Source organism: Pleurodeles waltl, chromosome 4_1 (genome assembly GCF_031143425.1).
Source record: "Pleurodeles waltl isolate 20211129_DDA chromosome 4_1, aPleWal1.hap1.20221129, whole genome shotgun sequence".
Classification (NCBI taxonomy): domain Eukaryota; kingdom Metazoa; phylum Chordata; class Amphibia; order Caudata; family Salamandridae; genus Pleurodeles; species Pleurodeles waltl.
Window position 1 is genome coordinate 180,882,937 of NC_090442.1, and position 21,877 is coordinate 180,904,813.

At 45.0% G+C, this 21,877-nt stretch overlaps 1 protein-coding gene across 2 annotated transcripts in view; it reads right to left on the reverse strand.

Moving 5' to 3' along the window:
- The window catches only part of KIAA1549 (KIAA1549 ortholog), a 664,130-nt gene that overhangs the window by 114,788 nt on the left and 527,465 nt on the right, over positions 1–21,877 (reverse strand). For both annotated transcript variants that reach the window (XM_069227988.1, XM_069227989.1), the window contains exon 16: positions 9,676–9,820. In XM_069227988.1, coding sequence (XP_069084089.1) covers positions 9,676–9,820 — 145 coding nt within the window. The remainder of the gene's footprint in view (positions 1–9,675; positions 9,821–21,877) is intronic.

The window sequence follows — 21,877 nt, forward strand, 5'->3', positions numbered from 1 at the left end:
AGGATGATCCTTGCTCTTAATATCAACATTAAAAGTGGCTTTGCAACTACGGAAATGAACCAAGGGGAGATAAGAGAAGCCTACGAGGCACTGGAGAAGTTCAACCTCCTGATGGTAAGAACCCAGGTTCTAGAAGACTCAGAGGGAGCTATGAAGGAGGAATTGAGGTTACATAAGGAAGAAACACAACTTCTGAAAGAGAACGGGCAAGACCTACAAAACAAACTGGAGCAGCTGGAAAATAGCTCAAGGAGAAGTAATTTGAGAATTTTAAATGTTCCGGAAGGAGTGGAAGGGGGGAAATCTTAAATCATATGTGGTCTCTCAAATCATCACTTTCGCTGGAGGAAATTGCGAGCGATATTCAGAGGAGCCAGAGAAACCCCAAAAGTAAAAAGCCCCGAAATATCCTGTTAAATTTTCAAACATACACTGTTAGAAATGGGATCTTTGGTTGGTATACAGGTGACCCCCTGTCCAAGCATGGACCCTCACTCTAGTCAGGGTAAGTCACACACAATACAAATTATCCTGTGCCCACCCTCTGGTACCTTGGCATTGAGCAGTCAGGCTTAACTTAGAAGGCAATGTGTAAAGTATTTATGCAAGAAGACATGCAATGACACAGTATAGCACCACAAAAATACACCACACAGTGCTTAGAAAAATATGTAATATGTATCTGGTTAAATGCAGGTCAAAACGATCAAGATTCAATAAGTACACGTTGAGATATCACTTAAGAAATTATAAAAAGTCTTTAGTCTTTAAAAAACAACAAATGTCTCTTTGCAAGCACAAAGTACTTGGTTTGCGTTCAAATTCTCCGCAAGGGACCGCAGAGGAGGAGATGCGTGGAAATCGGGGAGGTGTGCGCCAATTTTTTCCAGCGCACACAGATGATGCGTTGGTGAGTTTTCACACAGGGCATGCTTTGCGTTGATTTCCAGCGCGTAGACTGGAATCCTCTTCGGGTTGTGGGGTTTTTGGATGCCCCTGGGACGATGCGCTGAAATCCTGGGCATGCAAGATGAAGTCACAGGAGCTGCGTCGATCTGGTGGGCGGTGCGTGGAAATTTCTGCCGCACGGCAGGTGCTGCGTAAATTCCTCTCAGGAAGTCAGGCTGTGTTGTTTCGGCTCAAATTTGCGTTGATTACGTGGGCCGTGCGTCAAGTTCTGGTCGCAACGCTGGCGCTGCGTCGATCTCCACTTCAGGGAGCCGGGCTGCGTCGTTCCAGTTCGGCGTGCAGTGATTTTCCCACCGCAATGCAGGCTGTGCGTCGAATTTTTGCCACACAAAGTGAGACTTCAAGGAACAGGAGGCAAGCTCTATCCAAGCCCTTGGAGAGCACTTCTCAGCAGAGCCAGAGGGCAGCAGGTAAGCAGGGCAGCAGTCCTTTGCAGTAAAGCAGTCAGGTGAGTCCTTTGGGCAGCCAGGCAGTTCCTCTTGGCAGGTTTCAGATTCTGGTTCAGGGATTCTTCTCCAGTGGTATCTTGTCCAGACGTGCCTAAGTTGGTTGGGTCAGAGGCCCGGCTTAAATACCCAAATGTGCCTTTGGAGTGGGGGAGACTTCAAAAAGTGGCTTAGAAGTGCACAAGGTCCCCTTTCAGTTCCATCCCGTCTGCCAGGGTCCCAGTAGGGGGTGTGGCAGTCCTTTGTGTGAGGGCAGGCTACAGTCCTTTGACATGTAAGTGTCAGGTCCTCCACCCTACCAGCCCAGGAAGACCCATTCAATATGCAGATGTGGGCAAGTGTGACTGAGCATCCTGTGTTTGGGGTTGTCTGAGCGAACGCACATGGGAGCTGTTAACTAAACCTAGCCAGACGTGGATTGTAAGGCACAGAAGGATTTAAGTGCAGAGAAATGCTTACTTTCTAAAAGTTGCATTTTAAAAATAGTAATATTAAATCCAAGTTCCCCAGTCAGCATGACTTTGTATTACCATTCAGACCATACTAAATATGACCTTGTTATTCCTTTCAGATCAGAATCTACCACTCAAACAGTATATGAGGGTAGCCCTAATGTTAGCCTATGAAAGGAGCAGACCTCACAGCAGTGTAAAAACGAATTTAGGAGTTTTATACTACCAGGACACACAAACTACACAGGTACATGTCCTGCCTTTTTTCTACATAGCAAGCACCCTGCCCTACAGGTTACCTAGGGCCTACCTTAGGGGTGACATGTAGAAAAAGGGGCGTTTAAGGCTTGGCAAGTACTTTTAAATATCAAGTCGAAGTGGCAGTGAAACTGCACACACAGGCCTTGCAAAGGAAGGCCTAAGGCATGGTTAAGAGGCTACTTATGTGGGTGGCACAATCAGTACTGCAGGCCCACTGATAGCATTTAATCTACAGGCCCTGGGCACATGTAGTGCACTTTACTGGGGTCTTACAAGTAGATTAAATAAGCCATTTGGGTTTAAACCAATGTCAACATGTTTTAAGGGAGCAAGCATATGCACTTTAGAATTGGTTAGCAGTGGTAAAGTGCGCAAAGTCCTAAAACCAGCAAAAACAGTGTCCAAAAAGTGGAGGGAGGCAGGCAAAAAGTTAGGGGTGACCACCCTAAGGCTGTCAGGTCTAACATACATGCTGAAGAAAAAGATACTGACTAAGGCGCTTAGCCTGAAAACTTTAAGAGGAGAAGATTGTTCATTTGAGATTAGGTTGGACTTGTCTAGGGCAACTATAAACAAACAGTGGGAGCTAGGGAGAGGGATGGAAGTACTCAAAAAGTTAGGTGCATCAGTGCAACTTAAGTTCCCAGCTGCTCTCCGAGTAATGTGTAATAGAAAGATGTACAGTATAAGCGCTATTAAAGCAGCAGATGAGCTGCTGGAGGTCATCAAATGCGGGGTTGTCGAGAAAACTTTAAAGGCTAGTCTGTGTAAAGATGGGTATGCCCAGGAAACCCAAAGGTGCTCTAAAACTGGACTAACACCAATCCATCATGCAGGGGGGGTTCTCCAAGGGAAGGGAAGGGAAAGGAAGGGGGTGGGGTCACGGTGGTGGGGAATGGGGGTGGCACTGGGTGGGGAGCATGTGGGAGAAAACTAAGAAAAAAACCTCATACACCTGAGCTAGTGTTAAACTAACTGCAACAGACTGATTGTATCGGTGGGGGTCAGGTGTAGAGAAATTCAGATTTTGTCATGGAATGTTAATGGGCTGAGAACTAAAGGGAGAAGTGATAGGATTTTATAGTACCCGAGGGACTTCCTTGCTCAAGTATTAATCCTGCAAGAAACGCACTAGAGTCGAATGTAGGGAGCTGTTTAAGACTCAAAAGTGGGTTCAACATGGTATCTGCTTTGAGCACAACTTAAACACTAAGGGTGTGGCTATTCTAATTAAGCATCAGGTTAACGCAGTGATATTGGGAGTGAGGTCAGATACAGCAGGAAGATGGATAATAGTTACGTCACAGATCACTGGTAGGAATATCACATTGGCGGGGTTCTAGGGCCCTAACTACGATGATATAAAGCCTCTCAAGAAGGATGTTTACTCAGCTTCTTGAGTTCCCTGACCCAATTACAATGGCAGGAGATTTTATTGTGGTATTAGATAATAAATTGGATAGATCAATGAAATGTATATCAGTAGCTACGCCAAAATCTCAACGGTATTTGAGGGGGATGATGAGGGAACTCTGGTTGTGAGATCTACGGAGGCTGAGAGTAGGTATGAAACAGGGCTTTTCTTATAGTAATAAATATGGTGTTGTGTAATTCAGTAGAATATATAGCGTATCTGCCAGCTCATTTGTTGGATCATGCAGCAGTAGTACTAAAAATAAGGCTATTTCAGGGTACAGTAAGCCGGAGGTGGACGGGTTAGTGTTAGATGATGAGGTTGTATCCCAACTACGTATAGAGGCAGAGGAGTTTTTTTTAAGGTTAATTTAGGGTCAAGCCCTGGGTATGTGGTATGGGATACATTCAAAGCGTTCTCACGAGGGAAAATCACGAGCTTAGCCAGCTATAAAAATAAACAATATAGGAATGAAATAAGCCACTTGGAAGTAGAAATGGCAGAAATCAATTAACAATAAGCACAGAAAGTAAGGAAAAGAAGGAACTGTTTAATAAGCAGAGTGATCTGAAGCAGCAACTTGAGGATGTATCACAAACCAAAAATCACAAAGAGATGGGAGGCGAATAAGCTGGCTCACTTTGAGTATGGAGAAAGTGCAGGGAAGCTGTTAGCCTGGAAGACAAAAAAAAGATGAAGTGAGGAATTATATTAAAGAAATCGAGCTTGACTAGTCGGGGAAAGGACTACAAACAGTGAGAGTGCAGATAACACTTTGTAGAAGTGTTTCTCACAGCTCTATACAGAAGAGTTAGAAGTTGGGGAGGAAGAGGTATGAACTTAGCTACTACTCCCCAGTCTCACACAGTAGGAGCAGCTCCTCTTGAATAAACCAATCTCCCTAGGGGAAATAAGAGCAGCTCTAAAAGGAAGTAAAGGAGGGAAAGCAGCTGGTCCAGATGGCATTCCGGTGGAGCTCTATAAAGTCCTGGGAGAGGCGATAGCACCAGCCATGTAAGAACTGGTTATAGGGATCTTCGGAAACGGCTCTCCCATAACGACTTGGAACGAGGCAACCGTTTCACTGATTTTGAAGCCAGGGAAGAGTCCGGTCAAGTGCGAATCATTATCGACCGCACTTCCTGTGTTGTTGGGAATAGCAGAGGGCTTTGGCAGAGTGTCCGTTTACTATGTAAATGCAGGAAAACAGAAATAATGCCCTGGAATCAGTAGAAGGGATCAAGGCAAGGAAAGTATGAAATGAGATACCTAGGTCTAACGATCAAACAGGATATTGAACAACTTCCAGTGAGGAACCAGAAAAAGCTCTTGGGAGACTGCAGTAAGTTCATGCAGGGATGGGCGGGTCTCCCTTTGACCATATTGGGTAGTGTTAGCCTGGTTTAGATGGTAATCCTGCCTAGGATAAGTTTTTTGCACAACTCTATTCCACATCAAATGAATAAATGGTACCTAGATAAAATCCAACAAGCTATACATTAATTCATATGGGCCTATAAGGGCACCATGATTACCTGGAAAAAGCTGCTTAGGAGAGAGCATGGAGGACTGACGCTACCGGATCTACAATACTATGCATGGGCATTTCAATTCAAAAACCCAAGGACAGGCACCGTGAAAGGGGCAGCAGCACATTTTATACACAAATTTGGAGATCCACAATTCTTCAAAACAGTAAAACGGAAGGTATTGCGAGATCTCGCTAAGAGTTGGTATCAGCTAAGATCAGCAATGAGCGCTACCTATTAGTGTCAGAATGCCCCCATTTAAGATTCTCCGGGCACACCGGAGTGTCTAAATGACGTGCTAGCCGTGCCCATCAGGAAGGCTGGAATAGAGTCCTGGGGGGACCTTTTTAAGGAAGGATCCCTACTTTCCTGGGAAGAGCTGAAGGACAAAACAGACTAAAGTATATTCAGTTGAAAGGTTGGTCACAGAGTACTCGAGTGTATTTGGGAGCTGCAAATCCCTTGGAAGACAAACTGCTCAGTGACCCTTTCAGCCCGAGGAAGGTGTTGGTTTGGTACTGGGAAATCCTTGAGCTATTGGATGGTGAACTTAAACTGCCAGAGAGCCTATGGGGAGATAACATGCCTCAGGAACGGGTACAAGTATGGTGGCAAGCCTCAATGAACACACTGTTTGATGTAGTAAAGCCGACCCCATTAAGAAAAAAAGACATCTTTACTCGATACACAGAGCCTATATCTCTCCAAGCCAAGCTCCCCAGAATGGAGAAAAGGGTGGGTGGAAGGGGGGGGGGGGGGGGGGGGGGGGGGAGAAGGCGGGGGCAGTAGAATGTGCTAAATGTGGAAGGCAGAGTGCAACAGACATTCACATGTTTATGGATTGCCAAGCTGTTTATTATTTCTGGGAAGAAATGTGTAAATCACTCTCGAGTTTATTGAGGCAAGAGATCCTGGTAAGCCTCCCCCTGATTATCTTTTGGCAACCTCGAAGATCGGAAGTGTGGAGCAGAGAAGGGAGGAACCTGCTCTTTTACTCCATCCTTCTGGCTAGAAGAGAAATTTGTCGGAAATGGGTGGTAGTGTCTCCTCCTGTGTACATGGAGAGGCTTAATGCTCTTTTTTGCATCGCTAAAATGGATACAGTGGTGGGAGGGTAGAAGCAGAAAAAGGAGAAACTGTGGGCCCCCCTGCTAGAGGGGAGGGGAAATCAGGGGGCCTAGCTGAGGTCAGGTGTGGGCGAAAGATGAAGTCCAATCATTTAACACCTTTCCCACTCTCCAGCCACGTTGGTCTTTCAAGAGAAGGCTGAGTGAGAGAGATCCATTTTACCTGGCATAGGTCATCTCCACATACGAGAGGGTGAGAAGGTTGAGGTATGGAGCTTTGACTTGAGGAGTCTGAGGTGTATAAAAATAATAATAATAATCAAGTGATGTACACAGGTATTCACATCATGTCCCTTTTTCCCTTATGAGTGACAGGAACATAATGTACACTTTTTGGGGATGGTTTACATAATTGCCGCCACTTGTCTGCCTCCTTATCAATTGTTTGGGAACACACCTGCGTCAGGGGTCCTACATAGTCTGTATAAATACATCTCACACAGACAAGGATTTCAAAGGGATTCCTTCCAGATGCCAACTATGCTGCACATCACCATGCTGCAGAACTCAGCCTTCGTGTCACCATGGAGTCTGACCTAGAGACATCATTCCAAGGTAACAAGGGTTGGGGGGCGCTTCTCATCGACGTGGTACTGGCAGATTAGGTTTATCATATCTAGCTCTCATTAGGTTAGGGATAAGGTTCTCTTTGCTAGGAATTTTACATCTCATGTTTATTGTAAGATGGTGGGGGGTCTTTGTATTCACAACTCTCATCTTCACAATCATGCTTCTTTTATTGTATGTTCTCCTAATCTTTGCAGCTCATGCATTTTACTGTAGATTGCAGTCTTTTCAATAAACACATTGAAGACTTTCCTGCATCTCCTTCATTGCCTGTGTCTACTGAGAGTCCTCGCCGCACATGGAGGTGAAGAAGGCGTCAGGTCTCATCAGAAACTGCAAGGACGACGTGCAACATGCAATGGCAACTGGCTGGAATTGACCTCTATCGTGTGGAGGCAGTGAGGTGTTTTATAATAAAACATCTGGTGTTCTAAGAAAACTGCCCTGACGTGACAATATGTATATGTTTCTAAGTATAAGAGTTGGGGACATGATGAACGCTTTGTGCCTGCCATAACTTCTAACTTATGTTCAGCCTTCAGCAAAAGTACAGAGTGAAAGTATTGTGCAGAGAAATGAATAACAGAATTCTGCGCAAAAGTACAACTGATAAAAAATGAAAACATCTCCATTAAAATGAAGCTCTTGCTAAAATAATAAGAAGAAGAAAAATGCATGTATTGGAGTGAAAGGGCACAAGCTGCAGGCCTACTCTAAAATAATGTGCCGGTGTAAAAGCTAAAATAACCTCACAACAATGCATGTGGCCTGAGTGGCACATACATTGGGTGTATGTGTGAACCAGAGTAATGGAGGTCTGTGGGTTCAGGTTTGGAAGACCATGACCTGTTTATGTGCACAAGAATAAGATGTAATTATTTTCACAGACAGTATAAGTATATTGCTAGCATGCCTGAAGCTGGAGGCCTAGACACTGAAGATGGGAAACAGTAGATGGGACTACTTAAAAATTCGATTAGACTCTTTTGCTGAGAAGTGCTGCACATTATTCATCTTGAGCACTGTCATTTAGTAGGAGGTTGGTGTGGAGGGTGGGACTGCAGGCCTTTGTTCAGAGTGTGAAGGGACCTTTGGGGGAGTCAGCCTGCTGTCCCTTTCCTGATGTCTGACCAGTGTGGTTTTGAAAGCCAGGGGCAGAAAGCCAACTCTTTGTACCTCTATTGTGGGCACTGAGTCAAAGCAGTTCTAGAAGTACAGAAAAGAAAATACACATCACCAGTCTGCTGTGACTGTATAATGGTATGAGCCACTGACTCACGTGTTCCAGTTCTGAGTGCACTTTGTCAAAGGAAGGGAATGATCCTCAGAATACTCACTGGACTTCTGTGCAACCAGAGCTGGAGTCTACGCAATAGACAGCTTCCCAGATGTAAGGGTATATCCTGGAATATGACCTACAAGGAAGAAAATATACCCCTCTTCTGAAGCACTTGGAGACTAACCTGTCTGTTGAGAGAGGAAAGGAGTATGCCAATTCTGAAGGAGGTGTGAATGTCCAGGGGGAGCCAGAAGCAGCTGATCCCAGAGCCTGATAGTCTGTCCACTCAGGAAGACTAAGAAGAGAGATCTGCGTGCTCCTGGGGGCACAGTGAAGTCCCTACTGACAAGCAACGAGCACTACCGAAAAGTGCCAGAGCAGACAGTGCTGCTGCAAACTTTTGAAGCTGTGTCTGGGCAGACACGTCTACTGTGACTTTAAACTGCACCTGAATGGACTGTGCTGCTACCCCAGAAACATGAGACATGGCAGGGTTGTGTTGCTCGAAGCTTCAAGGTGGCCCAGTGATCTCTGACCCTGCGGTTCACCATCTCAACTCAACGAAGCCCAGAAATGAGCTTGTGACAGGCTGGAGACCTGCAACAGCAGTCACTTCGTGTGGCAGCCTCCGCTGCTGAAATCCACGCTCTTGACATCAGTGCCAGAGAACTCACAGCCAGTGCAACACCCCCCAGATGAGGGTGAGAGCGCCAGACATGTACTGCACGGCTGAAGAGAATACAAAACTCTGCAGTGATGAAATAAGTACAACTAAGAATAGGAACAGTAACTGAGGACATTACCGCAATTAAGGAGGTAACACTGCACCTGTGCCTGATACCTGCACATGAACAAACTCAAGCTCAAGACAAGGAAAGGAAGGATTACCAGCCCCAAGTACAGTTGGCCCACGAAAATGATGTATGTGTATCTATGATCTGTAATGTGTAGTATTTAGTTTGCTGCGTGTATTGAAGTACTTTTTTAATAACAAAGGCCAGCACTGGGCAGGACAATCTGTCACTGCGCTTTTGTGTGATTGTTAAGTTCTGAGCTTGAAGTACAGCCACGGTATCTCGTTGAGAAGCCTATGACTGCTTGCCATAGCTGCCACGGAGAGTCAAGTGCTGAAGTGGTTGTACTTGGCCCAGTTTGCTAAACCTTAAATGGACATGCCCAAGGACATCAGAGGCAAACAACCTCCGCTCCCACGGCTGAAACTCAGACTTTGCTTGGCCCATGGCTCCTTGAACAGGGTCTGAGTGCCATCTAAAAAAATACAATAAAAAGATTGCTGCTCGGCACGAGTCGATATTTAAACACTGTACTTCTGGCTTTCTCCTCTACAAAAAAAAAAAAACACAATTGCAAAAAATACATAATCCTCAACTGGAATACCTTAAGAGTTATACATACTATGATATTTCTCCAAGGAAGTCACTGTTTTTGCCTAATTTAGTGTGACATTTAAAGAAGTACTCGGATATACTGAAATACAATCCACGTTGTACAATAATTTCAGGATAGCACATTACTGGCAGCAAAATCTCCACATATCCAAAGATGCATCTAGAACGTTTACCAAACACAGCCACAGTGCAGACAACAAGACAAAGAGATATAAAACATACAATATACGCGGAGTTACTAACTCCCGGAGGTCTCTTGTAGGTGCCATCACTGTCCGTTGTGATCAATCGGTCTTTCTCTACATCAGGAGGGCTGCCATTGATCTGATGTCTCCGCCGTTGTTTTGGTGAACGCTTACTGCGTGAACTATGAGGAAAAAAAGATTAATCTGGTTGCTACAGCTGTATTTAGAGAGGTGCATTTTTTGTCATCCATCTATAGGAAAAAGTTTTACCTGCAACAATAGTAATTTTCACATTGATAATCTCAATCGTTTAATATCCCTTGGAACTACACCACTCAAGGCTGCCAGAAACAAGGTACAAACAAAACCACATGTGGTAGACTTTTATGTGGTGTCTAGATTGCATAAAGATTCCTATATTTTATTATATGTCAATGGTCGACACAACCCAGAGTTCTTTATCTTTATATCATTAAATCACTGATTTGTAGATGTTTGAATCCTTCAACTCAATCCTATAAAGGTAGATATCCCGTCTTCTGCATCTCTCAAACTCCCTTTCTATGATTATGTTCACTCAAGTTTTGTTGATAGGTAGGAATCACATGAAATTTTGGATTCTGTATTTCACTGCTCCCTTGTTGACACTGGCCAGGAAATGCCATTTTTTAATCCAGACTGGTGTGTAAGCATTCTGTGCACAAGTGGGAGGCTGTCACAAATGCAACTAACTGCTTTATTCAAGCGGTTTCATGAAATGGCTGTGACAAGCAGAGTTTCTTATTCACTGGGCAGAATGTGTACCATTAACAGTGTACTCAACAAGCAAGAAAAACCTTACTCAATACATTGCCAAGGTGTTTACAAGTAAGAAAGGTAAGTTTATGGTATTTATTGAACTCTGGATATTTCAATGATCATGTCCCACTAACTAGCCATTATTTTATATGATGGGCAGACGCTGCGGTGTTCGATTTGTGTTTTAACTACAAAAACTGTTGTGTGTGGTTTTCTGCTAAGATATCCATAGGGTACCAACAGCTGGCTCACCAATCCAGCTTTCTTTTTGTGTACTGTTTCATAAAAGTTGTTCCTTGAGTTCCAATTAAAGGGTCTATATTGTTTGCAGAGCAATATTATTCCTCAGGAACAGCATTATGTAGATAGTCACAGTGGATACATATCCATACTTATTTAAAGTGATGTCTGACAGTGCTGCTGGGAACAATTCTTAGAGTGGTGGTGCTCCTATTAATGTAATCTTCAAAGTCATAGGGTTTGTGAAAGATCACAGCATCGTACAAAAAAACAAGCATAGTGTCATGGCCATTCAGCAGGAGAGTGTTAAGGGTATGGTATGTAGCTGGTGGTGCATTTTGGAGCAGTGGTGAGGTAGCGCACTGTTGGTTACAGACAGCATATTTTCTGTTGAAATGGGCCCTAAATTTGCATAGACATGCAAACTTGTTCATCCACTTCTAAAACCTTGCCTGCCTTACAGCTTTAGTGCTTGCCAGTAATAACTCTCAAGCAGCATCCTCTTACCCCAAACTCCTCTCTAACACGCATTTTCCAATGATAACTACAGTTCATTTCAACTCTAGTGGGAGACACTGGCAAGCGGATGAGGTCTTCATAGCCATCTTTTCACGTTTTGAGATTCTGCAAAGGCCCGGGCATGCTTCTTAAGTAGAATGAAACAATTCCTAGCTATCATAACAGAAAGTTTCAATTCTATTAAGGACACAGAGGCAAGGATTATGCCTTCCTTCATCACTATTTCATTTCACAGCAGCCTGTAGAAAACGACATTTCCCATGAACAGTGGGAAAATCAACCAATAACGAGTCAACAACCAATCAGCAGTCAAGCAGAGATATACAAGTCCACTGTTGTTGCCACTTCCTCTTTGTTTGTGCGACCAAAAGCAACTCGTCACTTGCCTCAGTCTGAATGAAGAGGAATAAAGAAGAAAACAACCAATATCAGGTCCCATCCTAGATGAGAAGACAGCATAAAGTAACAGTAATTCCAATTACCTTCAATAAACAAAGTTCAGTCTACACACTCAATCCCACATATCAACATTTAGCAGTAGCTATTGTTACCCTTACTTAGAGTGGTTCCACAGAGGGACGAGGCTTATGAGAGAGGCGTGGGGGAGGGGGTAATTAGGAGGGGGGGAGGGGGAAGGGAGGGGAGATGGGTGCGGAGGGATTGGGGGTCAGTTTAATCCTAGTCTCCCTGTCCTTAATAGAATTGAAACTTTCATTTACAATAGCCAGGACATTTTTCATTCTGTGTCAGGACCGGAGGCAAGGATTTTGCTATCTTAAAGCTTACCCACTACGAGCAAAGACATATTGAGGAACCGCTTAAAGTAAAAAAAAAAAAAAAAAAAGTGGAGTCCGAGGACCAGTTCGCTGCATTGAGGATGTCTTCCAATCAAGCTCCAAGGGAGAATGCTTTGGACACCATAGCCCATCTGGGCAAGTGAGCCCCCAAAAGTTTGGTGTCAATACCAGCCTCCTGCATCACCCAGCGGACCCACCTGGCAATTACTGGTGAGGACACGGCCCTTAAAGTTTTCCTGAGCGCAATCAACAGCTGTCTCCCTCCAAGGCGTCAGAGTTCCACCGTCATGGCCTCATAGCATTTGATATATCTGACCACATATGACTTAGCGAAATTTGGAAACGAAGTGAAAGATACCACCTGTAAATTGCATTTAGTCCTTCTTGTAATGTGGAATGTATCCCTGTCTGGAGTAAACACTCTAACCGTGAAGTCCAAAGCCCAATCATGCTACACCAGTTACAAGAATAAGACACAATAGCACGGCCAGTTTAGCTGAGAGCTCCTTGTGTGAAAGATATTTGTTTGCTCGCCAAGAAAGTAAGTTTGAGGACTTGACTGACATCCCACAGAGCGGAATATTGAGGTTCTGGAGGCAAGGAAAAGGGAATACCCCTCATCAGTTTCCACACCAATGGGTTCTCCCACACCGGGTGATCACAGACCTGAACATGTTGATCAACCTGTAAGCCAGGCCCTCTGAGGCTAGGAAATTTAGGATGTGTACCCCTGCACCCTCACCGGATCCAGGTGTTGCCGATGACACCATCCCAGCCATCAAGACCAAGCCGTTCGATTGCGCTTAACGGTGCTGTCCGCCCGTGCCTTGGAGAGGAAGGTCGCAGCCTGCCCCGAAATTCCTTGGACTTTCCAGCATTCCCTGTAATCCACCAAGCCATAAGTGACAGAAATCTCTCTCTTACTAGAGGGTGGGGATTGCCTTCGGGACTCGTAAGAGGATCTGGAAGGTGGGGTAGAAGGATTGGATAATCCCAAGACAGTTCCAGAACAATAGGAAACCACACATGAGATCTCCAAACCGGAGTTATCAATACCAGCTCCGCTTGTTGCCATGATCATGGCAAATAGGAGAAAGGCATACCCCTGTTCCAAGTGCCAGTTCTGAAGGAATCTGTGGCTGTTGCTCTTGGGTCTGGTCTCCAACTGAAATACCTGGGAAGGTGGTGATCCAGGCGTGACGCAAATAGGTCAATCGAAAACAGGTCCCAGTGTGACTGAAGGACCTGGAAGATCGAGGGCTTCAGTTGCAAAGCCTGGAGTTCTTTGAGTGTCAGGAATGCCAATCCCCTACCTGGTTGGCTATCCCTGGTAGATGTTCTGCTATCACTGAGATTTGGTGGGACAGGCAATAATCCCAGAACGACCTGGCCAGATCCGAAAGGGCCTTGGAGAGAGTGTCCCCCGAGGTTGTTTATATATCTCACTGCTGCCACATTGTCCATTTTGAGGAAAACACAGCATTTTGCTTGATCTTTGGTCCAGCATTAGACCGCGAATGAACCTGCCAGGAGCTCGAGGCAGTTGGTGTGGAAGGATTTTTTTCGAGAGGACCATAGACCTCCTGTGAAGAATGCACCTCAACATGCGCCCCATCCTCAGCTATTGGCTTCGGATTCTATGATCAGGTAGGGAAGGGAGCCAAAGATCGCTTGGCCGTTCCAGGTCTCCATGTGATCAAGCCATCACTGTATCTCCTCCTGAGCTTTGTCCAACAATGGGACTACTTGAAAGTACGCGAGGCCTCTTCGGACATGAACAGCCTTGAGGCGTTGCAGGGCACGATAGTGAAGGGGGCTTGGGAATATGGCCTGGATGGAGGAGGACAACAGGCCCACAATTTGCACGATCTGGCAGAGGGAGGTTGACGACTTGGCCAGCAAGCGGCACAGCTCGTGCCTGATCTTGTTCATCTTCCTGGAGGGGAGGCTGAGAGTGACCTGTACTGAGTCCACCACAAAGCCCAGGAATACCAGATTCTGGGTAGGTGTGAGGACTGACTTCGGACCACTGATAATTAATCCAGAAGTCCCCAAGAGGGAAACTATCATCTGAAGATGTGACAGCAGCGTCAGAGGAGATTGATTCATCAGAAGGAGATCGTCTAGATAAACGATCAAGCTGAATCCTCTGGCCCTGAGGAATTCCACCACTGGGTGTATGACTTTAAGAAAGCCCCATGGGGTGGATGACAGTCCAGGAGGGTCGTGAACTCGAAGGTGTGCCCCTGTCACTGAAACAGGAGGAACCAACGGTAGGGGGAAATATCGGAACAGTCAGGTATGCGTCCTTGAGGTCGAGGCGCACCATCCCGTTGTTGGATTGGAGAATGTCCCGTAGTAGATGGATGACCTCCATCTTGAAGTGGCGGTAAACCAGCCACTCATTGAACTCTCTTCAGTTGATGACTGGGTGATGCCCGCCATCCCTTTTTCCACAAGAAACAGGTTGCTGACGAAACCCACTGGGTAAGGAGATGTTCTGGCAACCGCCCCTTTTAGAAGTAACTCGGAAATCTCCGAGGCCACCCATTGTTTGTCAGTGGCAGAAAAGACCACCGGAGTGGGGGTTTGCAGTTGAATGGGTGATACTAAAAATTCTATATGGAAATCTTGGACGGTTTGGAGTACCAAAGCATCGAAAGTGAGAGCTGTCAAGTTGGTGAGAAAGTGTCGGAGCCTGCCCCCCAGAGCAAAGGAAAAAAATGTACACTTACCTTGGGAGGAACTGTAGGAGCTCCTTCCTGTATGGGCACCTCTTGCACCTCTGTATTTGGTGTCGGTTCTGGTGGGATAGAATGATCCAAATTTGGAAGTGTCCTGGCACTGTCCCCTGCCGAAGGCTGGATGGTGTTGCGAGCAGCCAGCCAAGCACCCCCAGCCTCGACCAGCCCTGGTGAAAACCCGGGGCGTGAAAATCTGTTTGATCTAAGACTGTGGCTTGTTCAGAGAGTTGAAGGTCTGGACGAAGTTGCCCAACTCCCGGACAAAGGGGTGCCCAAACAATTCACCCTGAGCCACTGGGCTTGCCTCTGAAGTAACTAGTTCCCACAGTTTAGGGTCTATCTTGATGCGCATTGAGCGGCACCTCTAAGTCAAGACGGCCCAGTCCGCATTCCCCAGGAAGATAATCGCTAGCTGGGCCCAGCCGGAGAGCACATCTGGCGAAATCAGGGTGCCTGAAGCATTGGGGTCCTCCGCCATGTCCAGGATGTGCATTAGAGGGCCAGAGATGTTTAACAACTTGTCCTGGTAGGCACGCCAGGACCTGTCTATCCCTTGTTTGGGGTCACGCATACATTTCCCCAAAAATGTAGCTATGCGCTTGTCTATTTCAGGGGTCAGTACCACCTCACCTCCTAAAGATGGGTGGGGGCATTCAGCGCACAGGCGATTCCGGTCCTCCTTGTCAATCAGCTTGCACAGCCGGCCCGGGACATATGTCGCGACCTAGCCAGCGGGTGTCCACTCCACCAATCTAACGTGGATCAGAAGCTTGGGTTAGAGCAGGTCGGACGTCCCCCGAATGTCCTGTTGTGTTTGTGAGGAGGGGCACCATGAGTGTGACCTCTAATCTTGATCCCCATCTGATCCTGACTGAGAGTCGGTGTCTGGAGGGGGTATACCGGGGCCGGGGGAGGGGTGTGTACTGGGGTTATACTTGAAGGGTCTGGGGTTGGAAGGTCATACTCTTGAGGCTGTCCCTGAGCCAAAAAGGCCTGTTTCGACCTATCAAAGGCGTCCAAGTCAACTCCTGAATTGTGGTCTCTCTTACTTTTAGGATGTGGTGCCGGTTGGGCCTTCTGACCTGAAGGTAGGGACAGCATCAGTCCCTTAAGGTCTTCCCCCCAGAGAGGGGTTTCAAGCATAGCTCTGCGTAGTGCAGTAATTTCTGCTCCAGGGAGGCACCCAACCTGCAGCACCGCATTCCAGACAGAAGCATCCATGATCTTGCAGAAGCGGTCATCAATTGGCAGGTAGGTAACCTGTTCCACATATGCATAGGACTCCTCAATGTCACTCCTGGTGGGTTTCTGCGAACTGGAATATCCACTAACACTGAGTTAATCTAGATCTAAAGTTAGGGGGTGCAGAGGGTGTGAGAAGGGCCTGGGGTTACCAGGGCCTGCTATAGAGGGCAATGTCACCTGGCAATCGGCCCAACTCTTTATTTGAGGTCAGAAAGCCTGTGCAGCACCAAGGTCTTTAGGGGAAAAAACCCTTGCCAAGGCTGGAAGTATGATGGGGGTTTGAGGCACAGAACACCCATGAATCACACGGGCATCTATCGCCTGGGCCGGTGCCGAGTGAGGAGTGTTTACTGTATGTGGAGCGCTCTTCGTGCTTACTAATAATACAGACCCTGGTGTGAGGCATTTAGCTCTAGGCGGGTGGGGGGTAGGAACAAGGCACAGTTGCGGGCGCCTAGCCCGTCGCTGATCGTACTGTCAGGTTGAAAAACGCACCGGTCAGGAAACCCGATGAGCCTCGCATGTAGGTCACCCAGCAGTTGCAGTGCCCTCTGGTGGCTGGATGTCCAGACCGCACTGGCCCCCTGGCAGCACGGCGCGCCACGATTGCTGCACAGGAGCAACAAGCATTCCTGCGGCTGACCCTACAAAGGAAAATTGTTAGCGATAAAACCAAAAAAGCAATCACACATATCCAAGTAACAACATGAAAGAAATATATAAAGCCAATCAGCCAAAGGCTTATCTCGGCTGCGGAAGCAGAGAAGAAAGAGAACGTGGCAACACCGGTGAAGGACTGTATATCTCGGATGGACTGGTGATTGGTTGTTGACTTGTTATTGGTTGAGTTTCCCAGTGTTCATGGGAAATGCAGTTTTCTACTGGCTGTTGTGATATAAAGTGGTGTAGAAAGAAGGCATAATCCTCACCTCTGGTCCTGACATAGAATCTTACATAACATCGCCTGTTTTCAATTTTAACATAGCCTTTCTATTTTTGTTTAGAGCACACTTTAAAGTGTTTTCTTCCAACATATGCTTCTTCAAAGTATGTACTGATAATGGGGAAATACCGGATTTAGGGAATTTTTCTATTTTTTTTTACCCGGTCAAAAACTGACCAGGTGGCAACCCTAGGTCTTCTGCATAAGTCATCTATTTTCTTGCAAAGTGATGTATCCTGCTGCCCTTGCTGCTGCTCACAGTTGGACACTTACTGTAAGCAATGCACTTGCACTGGGTTGGAGAGTTCGAAGCCATATTAATCCATTTCTAAACCCACAGTTGCTATTTATTTGCCATGGAGCTGCCATCTTTAGGCCTCCCATTTCCTCAGAGTTTCTTCTTCTATTAGTGCATTCTGACTTGCCATCGATCTAATTGACCTGGGGTAAAATTTGGACATCTAAGGTGTCATCTCTTGAATCCTCATATAAGCAGTAATACTCAGTGAAAACGTGGCTAGATTTCCATGCGGCAGCCATACACATTTCTGCCACTGGGACATTCCTTATCCATGCTGCAATAAGTGCCTTTCTTTGCGAAAGTGAGCACTAGCTTTGTCAGGAAGTGGCTGGCTAACTGATAACATTAGATAATGCACAAGACTATTCATCTGGAAATGGACTGTTTGGAGGAAGTCCTACCAGTACAGAGGGGGCCATAGTTAACAAAAAATGTATTAGTTTAACGTAAGACCTTGGTGATATCCAGATAAAACCTGACGAATCTTCTAACATTAGGAGAATGAAAGTAGTTGGCTGCCAGAGAGAAAGGATTACTAAAGAGTTTGGTCGGCCAAAATGGGAATCGGATACTACTTCAGTCAGAAAATGAAGATGTGTGCTTAAAAGAGGAGTAGTATCCTATTGTGACAAAAAATAATTAGGGTTCTACAGCTGAAAGGGCCTGAAGGTTGCTTACTCTCTGAATGGATGTAATAGCCACTAACAAAGTGATCCTCCCAGTAAAGTGCTGCATAAAGGATCACATTAAGCCTAAGCTTCCAAATAGAAGAAGGTTGCAGTCTTTTTGGACTCTCCAAAAAGTCTTTTGGCACAGGATCTATAACAAGGCTTTTTTGCTCTGGAGACTTTTTTTATGGATGCCATTTAGACAGCCAAATGTACTTCTTTAGAAGCAAAATATAGATTTAACTTTACCAGATGAAGGCAGTAAGGAATGATTACATTCTTTAGACAGGATATTGAGTCATCATTATTTCAAAGACACAACCCTTTCCATCTGGAAGTGCATGATTTCTTGGTAGGTATTTTTCTTGCTTTAAGATTATTCATGCAATTCTTAGGTCAAATTCAGATAGCCATACTACACAATGTCAGGTGCCATATTGCCAAATTCAAGGATGTTGTGTTGGTATGATGTAGTTGCCGTTGCATTCTGGATAAAAGATTTGGTTTCTGCTGTAGGTTTCTGTGAGAATCGATGGACAAGTGAGTGAGCGCCGAAAACCACAACTGCCTTGGCCATTAAAAGGAATGAGAATGATTTTTGTGTTGGTCTCTCTCGCCTTTATTAAGACTGATGGTATCAGTGGATTGGTGGAAAAAGTGCAAATATATTTTTCCTCCCAGATTTTCAAAAAGAGCATTGCCCATCGACTCTAGTTTACAAATTCTGTAGCTGAAAGTTAGACAATGTGGGATGTGGAGAACAGATCTATTGAAGAAAAAACCCTATTTTGGAAAATGCTGTGTAATAGGTCATTGTCTAGAAGCCTTTTGTGGTTTTCTACGAAATATCTGCAGTAGATCTGCTTGGAAGTACTGAAGGCCTGAAAGTCACAGCCTGGATGGACAGAATCCTTACCAAGAGTCAGTTCCAATTTGCATGGGCTTCTAGTGGTAACATTTTGTGCCACCCTACTTATTGAGGTAGTGCATTGTAGTTGTGCTGCCTATCTAATCACGATTTTGTTCAATGTAAACAAGATTCAGAAAAGCTTTGAGAGTCAGACCACTTTACACTCCAGAACAATGATGTGTTAGACATTTGGTGTCCACCCACAATCCCTGCAGTGCCAGGCTCTGTAGATGGACACCACAACCCACCAGTGATGGATCTGTGAGGGAAGTTTCTAATGAGAGAGAATCACCTGTAGAAGACTGGCCCTTTTATACCACTACTGGGGAGATTGTTTTGCAGGTAGAAATAATCTTAAATTGTCTTCGAATTTTTCTTTCTTTGAGAGCATCGCTTTTCTGACACTGTTGTACAGGCCTTTCACATTTGGCATAAAGACAATGCAGGAGACCATCAATCTTGGAACAGATACAGGTCCTTCCTACATCATCAACATTGTATCGGTCACAGAGCTGGCCTTCAACGATAAACATGTCTTTGGTGAACCATGTGTCAATGCGTAGGGCTTTGAATGGTGACCTTGGTGATTTCAGGGGCAGCAGGACTGACCAGAGTAGTGATGATACTGCTGCTGCTTCTCTTGAACTCCTCCTTCGGGAGTCTTTGCTCAGTTTCTTTCTCTCTTCCTCTGCCTGGATATCTTCAGCCTGTCTAAGGCAAATCCCAACACGGTCCTGTAGAGCGCTCTGTCATTTTCTGACTACTAGTAGGCATAATGTGGAAAGAATCCATCAGAGCTGGCAAAATTCAAAGCAAGAAGCTTCAAACGTGACAAAAACGTTGATTGATGAAAAATAAAAGGAATTTGTGGGTAAATCTAAAACAAACAGGCCTCTGAGATTTTCTCTTTATGAGCGGGAAAAAAGGAATGAGCCTTTCAGGGAAATGCCAGTACAGTGCACGCTGGGATACAGAACCTGCTAGCTTCTTAAAGGAGCAGTGCATATTTTCAGTTTTATGCACTTTTAACTGTACATGCTCCTTTCTTTCATGTTTTCTCTCTCATATATAGGAGTTTTCAGTGTTAGGTTTCTTGTACACAAGTTACCCTTGAAGCTGCAATGTTGCCTAACATAATTTCTATACATTGCTAATACTCAGCCTGATTAATCCATGGTGGTTGGGCCCGCATTTCAAAAAACAGGAATTATATCTAATCCAAGACATGAACTATGTTTTTTTTTTTTTGGTAAAAGCAGTGTTCTGGGGTACCAGTACACAGGTGAGGATATTCTCGGATTATGACCATCAGTGAGGATCACACGATGCAGAACAATTTCCCCTCCTGTTTTTCTTGGGGAGCAGAGTGTTGCTTATGACTATTACCACCTTATGGAGAAAAGCTAAGATCCTCCATGGGATCTTCATTAATAGTTATAAGCAAATGAAAGAATCACAAGCTCATTTCCTGCGAAAGTTGGGGTCAAAAGAAATAAAACAGTGCTCCGCCCTAATAGATTTCTCAAGGATGTTAGTCCTACCTGAGCATCCGTCTGGTAGTCTGACTTAAGTTACTAACAGAAAATAGAAATTGGTCATTTTGCAGATCTCTGAAATAGTGATGTTACTTAGCAAAAGGAGTAGTAGCACCTTTACCTACATCAATCTTGAAAAGGATTTCTTAGCTGTGGTGAAACCTGGTTTAACCGGCCCTTGGCTGCCAAAAAGATTTTTTGTCTTTCTCATATCTTTAGTGAACCACCACTGTTATAGTCACTCTGGCTCAATTACTATAATTTCGTTTTTGGATCATCTCAGTTTTATACGTAGCAATTGTACCACGATGTTGGCGGAAATGTGTATAGAAACCTCCCTTATTAGATCAAAAGAGCATTACTCTTTGTTCCTGGTTGGTAATACCTGGAGGCGTAGTCTGGACGTTTTCTTGTTGCTTGCATCTACAAAGAGGTCTAATCATAGAATGTTACACTGGCAAAAGACTGTTGTGTTTCCTTTAGGACCCACTTGTGGTTCTCTAGAAATGTCTTGCTGAAGGAGTCTGCTTGTGCATTCTTTTAACATGGGAGGTAAACTGCAATGATTGGCAGTTTCTTGATTATAAGTTAATTCCAGATTGTCTATAGAGTCCTGAGATAGCACTTTATGCATCCTTGTTTGTTCAGATAATCCATTGTGCCATTGGGACACTAGCATTTGACAAGTGAAGCTAGCAAATGTGCTGTAGCTAAGGAACCATGAAATATACAACTGAAAGGCCCATAATGCTATGGGAGACGGAAACCAGAAAGCATGAAGCAGTAAACGCAGTGTACACACTTGAAGGACACCGATTGTGATCTGCTGAAATGTGGCCACAAGACAAGATTTTGGTACTTCCTTAGGAACCCCCCTCACATGCCCTGTGGGCTGGCACAAGATGCCCGAAGGCCCCAAACACATCTAATAAATCCCAAGAAAAAGGTGAGAAGCACACATAAGCTTCTCTGAAGGTATAGGTTATTGTGTGGCAACCTCACTGATAGTCACCAAAATGGAAGGTGAAATGCCAAGGACAAACATAATTTTGAGGGTTCTATTTGACCACAAACTTCATAAACCCACCTTTCCTCTTTCACATCTCCCCTCAATCCCCCTTAAACCCTACACATGTTAAAAAGCCTCCACAATTCTCACAAGCCCCTGGTAATAGTCAGGGCAATTCCTAAATTGGTAAGACAACTAGAATGACTATGACTCTCAAAAACACAGAGTCAAAGCAACTCTGCCAATCTATGTGGAACTTGGTTAGGTAATTACCTGCTTCTCTTTCACTGATGGATTTGCAACTTATTTACAGTGTTTAAATCACATGGTCATGTAGAAGGGCTACAAATAGCTGACACAGACCCAGATACACTAGCTGGGGAATACGTTTTCAGGGATTGGCACTTTCCCCAAGGGCACACCTTAGAGAGATATTTAAATGCTTCTCTGACATGCATAACTATATTAATAATGCACATGTGAATCTACGCCACTGGTCCTGTTATCCTAGGAGAAAGGTGAGCAAGACA